At 43.1% G+C, this 8,331-nt stretch overlaps 1 protein-coding gene across 1 annotated transcript; it reads right to left on the bottom strand.

Annotated features, from left to right (window-relative positions):
• Positions 1 to 629: 629 nt before the first annotated feature.
• On the bottom strand, positions 630 to 7,469 carry LOC133028370 (WD repeat domain phosphoinositide-interacting protein 1-like). The gene is made up of 12 exons (XM_061095567.1): positions 7,020 to 7,469; positions 5,728 to 5,810; positions 4,878 to 5,047; positions 4,700 to 4,796; positions 3,809 to 3,906; positions 3,617 to 3,709; positions 3,467 to 3,537; positions 3,068 to 3,175; positions 2,107 to 2,271; positions 1,911 to 2,018; positions 1,196 to 1,335; positions 630 to 755 (listed from the first exon to the last, which is right to left on the bottom strand). The coding sequence occupies exons 1-12, from the start codon at positions 7,148 to 7,150 to the stop codon at positions 634 to 636; spliced, it is 1,386 nt and encodes a 461-aa protein (XP_060951550.1). The 5' UTR covers positions 7,151 to 7,469; the 3' UTR covers positions 630 to 633.
• Positions 7,470 to 8,331: the final 862 nt, after the last annotated feature.

The raw sequence follows: 8,331 nt of genomic DNA, 5'->3' as shown, positions 1-8,331 counted from the left end.
GTGACTCATGTAATGCCCGTCAAAAAGCTCCAAACGTCTTGCGGCCTGATTGACAAAAAATACCCTGATGACAGATATTCAGATGTTAAGGATTTGTAAGAGATGAAAAAAAAAAAAGATTACATAGCTTTTTTTTTTTTTTGATTATTGTCTATAGCACTTGTAAGAAGCTTCTAAAGTGACTTTAGTATCTCTCAAAAGATGTGAGTGTGGCCCGGGTATTATATTCTGCTGGACCAATCACATGCTCAGCTGGTTGCTACCATGATATTATGATGTCAGGTCCTTATTTAAAGAGGGAATGAGGGATGAGAGAGCGTTTTTTTTAATGGCGGAATACGGGAGCTAACACTGGGCACTTTTCAGACCGGCTTTTAATCTGTTTCAGCAAAAACCTTGAAATGTTCTGACTTTTTTTTTTAAATATTCCTTATAAAAGCGAGAGGGATGCAGATTTGACCCAAGGCCAGCAGAGGTACATGTGGGAAGGGGAAAGGAAGAGGGGGTGCAACAATGTCTCAACACGTCAGGAATATGTCTGAAGTTTTCCAGCCTCCATCCATGCACCAAGCAAGTTGAGTTGGACTGTTCGCAGGGATGGGAGGGTTCGTGGGGGGGGGGGGGGGGACGGGGTCAGTTACTCTGGTTGCCGACTGGGGGAAACTCATTCTCATCATCCAGACAGACAGGGCTCTCGGCGAATTCATGCTCCGGGATGACGTCGCCTTTCTGGGCTCCACCATCTTCAGAGTAACCTGAGGAGGAGAGGACAGGAGGCAGAGGAGGTTTTTGTACCATTACAGGTTTCAGCTGTGGATTCACAAAACCTAAGAAAACTTAATTTTATATCTTATTAAAATGAGGTCAATCAGACTCTAAATGTCAATCATAGGGGTTTCCTGTCTTTTCTCTGCTTCACACTTGAACATAATTAAATAGACAAATCTGATTTTACTTTTCATATCTTACAGCCTTTTATATTATTTTAAATCCCAGTAGGCTCCACATCCCAGCAGCCGGTATGGGCCATTTAAAGGTCAAATTAAACCAAAACACATAAATATTCTGAAAATATTTGTAGTATAACTTTCAGCTCTTTTGTTTAGGATTTTACTTTTAGTAGTTCTGATATTTCTGAGTAATTGTTATGTATCCAGTTCAGGAGGCCAGTGTTGTATGCCTGGTGGTAACCTACCCATGAGAGTGGTGGCGGAGGGTGGGGTTGAAGGGAGTGCCACAGTGGCAGCGTATGATTGGCTGGCTGGTTGGGGAGGGACATCCTCCGTTTTGTCCTCTTCGCTCTGTTCCACCTGCTCCTCGCCGGAGTCAAACAGCCTGCGGGAACAGAGCGGACTGAGACACGACAACATCACAACGACCCACACAGTGATGATATTACATAAACACAAGTAAAGATTGTAGAGGTGGAAACTGGAAATCAGGGACTTACACTGAACCAAGGGTTCACACATATACACAGTGGATTTGTCCTATTTAAATGTTGTTGGCTCAAAATAAGTAATTAGCGAATTTCCAGTAAATTACATGAGCTTTCATCTTCCTCTGCATCTTCTACATATGAAAACTCTTCATCCTCCTGGAGATATTTGTATAGATCCAGTTTCCCGGCAGCTTGCTCGCCATACATTTTCTGGACATTTTGAAGCTGTATTCTCTCATGTGCGCACTCGGACATTTTGCTGACATTTTTTACGAACCCTGAAATGTTTGTAACTGGCTCAGACACTTGCGTGCTCACATACGGCGCCTCTGGAAAATTCCAGGAAAATGTCCACACTTCAATGTATGTTTGAAAGCAGCTTTAGAGTAATGAGGAACTCCTAACTTGAATAATTTTAACATTACATTTATACTTGTGCATGTTAGAGCCCATTAGAGCACACACACACCTGTGTCTTTGGACAAGGACACACTCGCCTCCGTCCTGTGGATCCACATTATAGATGTAGAGAAATCCGTCCGAGGACGCCACCAGCAGGCGAGGGAGCTTCTGAATCCTGACGAACAAAACACACACGAGATGTCAATGACCCTTTACGTTCATACACTTGTCAACAAACGCCCCTCTCTTCTCCCTTCTCTTACGTGGCCAGGGCGCAGATGTTCTTTAGGCCGAACATGTTGAGTCGCACAGTCGCAAAGGCTCTGTCCTGATGCATCATGTCGGACACCTGAGCGGGCAAATAGGTGCTGGCTGCCGTGAACATTTTTCCCACATACGCTGACCATGTAGGAGACTCCTCATCTTGACTGGAAGGAAAACAGAAGGGTCATGATTAAAGATGTAAAGAAAATAGCATTTCAAGATCAATAAATCACTACAGGAGCTTTTTTTCTATGAGTTTCACATATTAAGGCACTTTTAGTTGAAAACATGTTACAATGCTTTACATCAGAGATACAGCAGATGGTGCTGGTCATTCAATTTTCCTTCAATGAACCATGCAAGGGTCAGAAAAGGACACAAGAGGGTTCTGATACAAGGAATCGTGTCATCGCAAGTTGTTTTGGGAAAAAAAGCACATGCAAAAGGAATGTTATGTAATTTTCAAGGAAGGGGGGAATTTGATCACAGATAAAGAAAATCCCACTTGACAGCAAATACCAAGGTTTATTATGACATGGATGAAAGCACCAGCAAAACCACACCAGCATCATCAGCACTCTGAAGCTGGCTAGTCAGTAAATTCATGTTTGGATCTACAGAAAACAAAACACTGATTTAATTTGTCAAATAGAAAAAGGGTCTGTTCAGACCTGGTATTAACATCTGGGTGAGAGATCTGATTTTACTGTGTGTCCGCGTGGGTTAAAGACATAGAGAATGAGTGGTACTGAATTCATTAGAATGCACTGCCATAAAGAAAGATTTGACCAATTCAAGAAATGTATCAATCACTATGTGGTGATCAGTGTTGATTTTATATCGGCGGTTACTATTCAGAAGCTTACAGAAACCGTTTTAACTACGCGGTTTTAACTGCGGCTCTCTCTGGACGGATGTTAATATAAGGTCTAATCAGGTCAAAGAGTTGGGAGCATTTACCTCGGGCTGTGCTGCTCCAGTTTAAAGATATGGACCGTCTCAGTGTTGCTGGAGGCGCACAAGAACTGGGCATCGGCACTGAAGGACAAGGAACTGATACTGACATACCTGACACACACACACACACACAGGAAACAAACAGGGACAGCATCAGTGACTGAAACCCATAAATGCAAAGATCTGATCATGTGCTAAGAAGTTGAGTGAAAACAGCCTCTCAAGCTACTGAGCAGCAGGAGTTAAGTGTCTTACTCATATAAACCCTTCATATTGAGCATATGGCCTGTTAGCCTTCTTGTGACTGGAACTTTTTTTTAACCCGTGTCATACATCGTGTATCATCTTGATCCCTGTCTATGCACAGTTTGCTTGTTTCGGATTTAACTGTGAAGCACTTACCTCTTCATCCCTCGCCGGAATTCATACAGTCTCTGTCCTTCAGGAATGCCAAAGACTCTAATAACAGTACCCTATGTTGCAGACGATGGATGGTTAGACAGGGGGATAACAAAAATGAAAAACGGGATAAAAGAGGGGTCAAGTCCTCACCTTCTCTGAGGCGCTGGCCAGTTTGGTGCCAGAGGGGTTGAAGGTGAGGGCGGCCAATGGACTGTCGTGGGCCTGAATCAGCGTCACAGTGCTCTAACAGAGGCAAACGAGTGACATCAACACTGGGATTTTGACAACAGTAGTGTTTCTCTCCATTATGTGGTTGTGTTAGAAAATTCATTGTAGCCTTACCAGGTTGTTGGCATCATAGATCGTGATCTCCCCATTGGTGGCACTGCCAGGGTACGCCAGGTAGGAGTTACTGTGGTTGACGGAAAGAGCGCAGAGACCTACGAGAGAGTGCAGAGGAGGTTTCATGGTTTTTTTCTCTTTCTTCAAGACTCCTTTTGTAGGCTGGTTCATCTGTTATCTATCTGGGCCCATTACTTGTCTAACAAATCATTAAAGTGAACAAATTATTTAAAATTAAATGCAAATAGTTATTGTACTGAATGGTTGGATTTTTGTATTTGTGTATTTTTCCATGTTTAAATCTAAATTTGATGCTTGAGATACAGAATTATTAAAAATACCAAACATATCCACAAAATACTAATGGGTCGAGGGATACTGGCCAAGATTCACTTAAAATATATTTCTATATATATCTTTACAAATATTTGGTTGAGCCACCTGACATATTTTGGGTGCTGTTAAAAAATGGAATTTAAGCAGTTTGAATAGTTTTTTAACAAATTAGACATTCAGTATAAAGTAAATATTTGCCAGATACCTAGTTTGACTATTTTAAAATGATGAGTATTTATCTTATAAGACTTTGCACCCCCCTGAGTAGCTTTATAGCAATAGCAGCTTCATCTTCCAAATGAGAACTGTATGTAGTCCTAATAAAATACACTCACGCTCACTTAGTGGTTTTGCTGCTACAACCTAGTAGATGTGGTTTGAGCAGTAGCTTCTGGTGGCTAACGTTAGCACACATAGATAGATTTGATCCACAACTAACATTACTACTTTATGACTCTTTGCTTTTGCTACTGTCACAGGGTTTACCATAACCATTTCCTGTAGATGTGACTTCATATAATCTGCATCTACGTGTGTAGAACAGCTTGAGCGTACCTGAGGGGTTGGTGGGCGTGTTGAGCAGGGTCTTGAGTAGTTTCATGTCTTTGATATTGTGGATGAAGATGGATTCCTCCAGGCACACCACCAGCCGCTGTGGGGACCGTGACACAGAGATAAGTACAGAACCAGCGAGATTACAGGTTTGCGGACGGGTCTATTTCCTGCGTCTCACCTGTCTGTTGAGCCTGACGGACAGGATGTCGTTGGAGTAGCTGTAGTTGCATATCTCTGTACCCTTCTTGAAGTGGTAGACGTTCATTCGCCGCGGCAAGGACAGGCTGACCACCACCACCAGACTGCTGGAAAACAGCCGCTCCACTATAAACACGTCCGAACATTCGACTGGGGAGAGAGATGAGAGGACAGCTGGGTACTTTGACTTAGAAAAGCTATGGAAACTTAAATGTACTGACATCTATGACACTTCTGTCCATCCTGGGGGAAGGTACCCCTCACTGGTGACTCTGAGGTTTTTACAAATTTTGGGGGAGTAGTTTTTCCTCACTGTAGTCAAGGGTTATGGACAGAGGATGTCCACTGCCCCTTGTACAGGGCAGTTAAGGGCTTAACCCTTGGGATTTGCGAATACGGACTATACCAATAAAATTTGGTTGATTGATTAAATGTAAGCTTATATTACCAATAACAGAAAAGAGAACGCTGCATCCCCTTCTGCTGTTTGACTCTGATTTGTTGTACGACACTTTAACAGCTTAACAGACAAAGACTCTCATTGCAGCTTCTGAGGATTAGAAAACTGAGCGTTCCTCCATGTTGACCCCTGTATGCAGAACATGTCGTGGTCTGAGCTGTTGTATGACCAAGGTGAACTGCACTTCTTTACGTGTGTCACCTTGACGTTACGGCACGTCTTCTGGCGGAGGGGATGCTGGTGCACATGCATGACATGAGATTTCATAAACACCCACAAACATGTACATTCTGTACTGTGGATGTGGGAGGTGTCACACGTGCACTCGATGCTCCTGAGAAAAGAAACTAAAGAGCAGATTTCTTCCTACCTCCCTCATGGATGCAATCTAGTTTGTCCACAGCAGTGACTGAGAAGAGGTGGTAGCCCGTCTTGGTGCCCACTGACAGAGAACTACAAAAAAAACACACAAACAAACAACACAGAACATGTTATTAACCACATCCTCCACAGATATGGTAAAACAAATAGATTAACAATACTGTGATTGACTGACTGACTAATTGATACTGTATTTGAGCTGAAATTCCATGAAACTTTTGTTTGCACCAAAACAGATAAATGTATTTGGCTTGAACCTGAAATGAAGATGACTTTCCATGCACGCACATACAATCAGTGTAGAATAATATTGCTCACAGCAGGGGGTGAAATCTATATAAAGGACGTTATAAGCCACTGGCCTCAGGACTGTTAGCTTCCATTGGAGAGTTATTCCGTTGGTGTTGGATGAGTTAGATCATCACATACTTGTGGCATGTGCTCTCATGAGCTGAGGTGACTTGTTTACAGTAAAACTGATGTTGTAATTGTAGCAAACGGCCATAACTGAGAGAAGGCAGTGACCGGGTCTGACCTGAGCTGTACTTCACCTTAGGAGGTGTTTTTTCTCCCCTGTTGTTCTTATCTTGTTTAGACAACTTAGCCGTTATGCATCTGCCATTAAAACCCTATAAAGTGCCTCAGAGATTTGTCCCCTTATCTTAGCATGGCTGAAGACAAAAAGGGACACAAAGACAAAGGGATAAGAAGGCTGGGCTGAGTGTTTGACCACCTGCTTAGTTTTACAAGCAGTTCCTGGGTGGATGTTTATGTACACACCTGTATCTGAAAAAACACCGCGCTGGGTGTGTCTGTTATTTCTATTTTACCCCCTAATAAGGCCTTAACATGGGACAATGGACACCTACCGGACAGATATGATTGGTTAAAGTGAGTGGGGGGTCCAAAATGACCCAGGAAAGCTGTTTCCAGTAATAATTGACAAAACAAATGTACTGCTACTGTTGCATGTTAATTATTAACTGTACGTTACTTGTTGCCATGCATCACGTTGGAGTTACATCAGTTGCATTTGGTGACTAACTGTGGTTTAATGTGCAACAGGCCCAGAAGATTAGATCAGTGGCCTACCTCACTTTCAGCTGAAGTTTCATCAAAGCATACACAAGCTCGTAGTTCGTTTTGACGCACACACACACATTCACACTGTTTTAAAAAACAACCCGCAGTGTGTACATACGACTGAAAACAATTATGCAACAGTCAGGTGCACGGAGGCAGATCGAGTTCACGCCGGGCCCGCGCCGCCGGGTCGCTTACGTGGTGTCCTGGTTGAAGGAGGCGCAGATGAAGCCTCGGTCCGCCGCGGGGCCCTCCGGCAGGTCCTGGGTCTCCATCCGGTCCCGGGTCTCCAGCCGGTCCGGAGTCTCCATCCGGTCCTCGGTCTCCATAAGAGCCGCCGAGCTCGCTGCCCGTCTCGCCGGCCGAGGTCGGAGGCCTTTGGGCTCGGGTCGATCCCCGGTTCCCCCCCCCTTCCTCTGGTTCTCCAAGCGCCACGCTCACACTCTTCTCCGGGGAGAGGAATGTCCGGTTCAGGTGGTACACATCTCACACACAAACACACAAACACACACACACAGAGCCCAACAAAAGACCCGAACACAACCCCTCCTCACCGAGCTGCCTCCTCCGCTCAGCGCGCGGTGTTATTATTGTGTTATTAACTTTCAATATTCTCACTGCAAAACAAAAACAGCTGATGGGAGGTTGCGTCACTCCGAGCCGCGTAGGGATTGGCTGGCAGCTGCACGGCGACCCGTCCTCTCCGGGATTCCTATTGGTGGAACTTCTTAAGGCCTCGGATTGATTTGACAGCGATACTGTCACTAAAATAGGAGCCGCCCAGTTTGAGGTAAGAACCTGTTGATTGGCCAATTCCACTTTCAGTCTCGTCACGAGGAATTGTTTTGATGATTTGATTGGATGAGAGACGAGCAGCAAGCTGCCGCGAGACATCAGCCATCCACACTGTGGGACAAAGCTTTTTGCTGTTAATAAAATATCATTTGGCTGATTAAGGTGTTTTTAATTTGTATTAATAATTTACATGTTGGTTTTTGGACTCAATCTTATGCTACTTTATACTTGTAGACAATAGTTTAGTGGAAAATCCTGTACTTTTTACCCATCTAGGTTTTTCTGATACTTGAATTACTTTGCAGGTGTAAAAAAAACATACTTTTATCAAATTAAGGTAGCTACATCCAAATAAGCTATAATGACACCACACTCTCAGGTGCCATATTTATCCAAGATAAGTATTTTGATTTATATTTTATATCTATATTTTAAGGACAATTTCTTTATAATATATATGTACTTTTATGTGAGTAACATTCTAAATTTAGTCTATCCTTCCTGTAGATTTTCTGTGGTATTACTACTTCAAGCAGAGACTATATTCTTTAACACATACCTACATTCTTACCCATCCATCATCTAAACTACAAGTACATCATCTGTTGGCAACATTTTTATATGCAATAATCCTACTGATGTTTTCACTAGTGTGTTTTGTCAAAATTGTATGAATTGTCTTTACCCTAGAAAGGGCCCTTTATATTTAAATACC

The sequence above is a fragment of the Limanda limanda genome, chromosome 21 (assembly GCF_963576545.1).
Source record: "Limanda limanda chromosome 21, fLimLim1.1, whole genome shotgun sequence".
NCBI classification, from domain to species: domain Eukaryota; kingdom Metazoa; phylum Chordata; class Actinopteri; order Pleuronectiformes; family Pleuronectidae; genus Limanda; species Limanda limanda.
This window is presented reverse-complemented; position numbering and strand designations above follow the sequence as displayed.

What these genes read in the sequence shown, in the direction of transcription:
- LOC133028370 (XM_061095567.1), bottom strand. Translation starts at nt 7,150, where the DNA reads ATGGAGACCGAGGACCGGATGGAGACTCCGGACCGGCTGGAGACCCGG. An exon ending in TCCTTCAACCAGGACACCAC is followed by an intron (nt 5,811 to 7,019) that starts GTAAGCGACCCG and finishes TTTTTTTTGTAG; the next exon opens with TTCTCTGTCAGTGGGCACCA. An exon ending in TGGCCAGCGCCTCAGAGAAG is followed by an intron (nt 3,538 to 3,616) that starts GTGAGGACTTGA and finishes TCTGCAACATAG; the next exon opens with GGTACTGTTATTAGAGTCTT.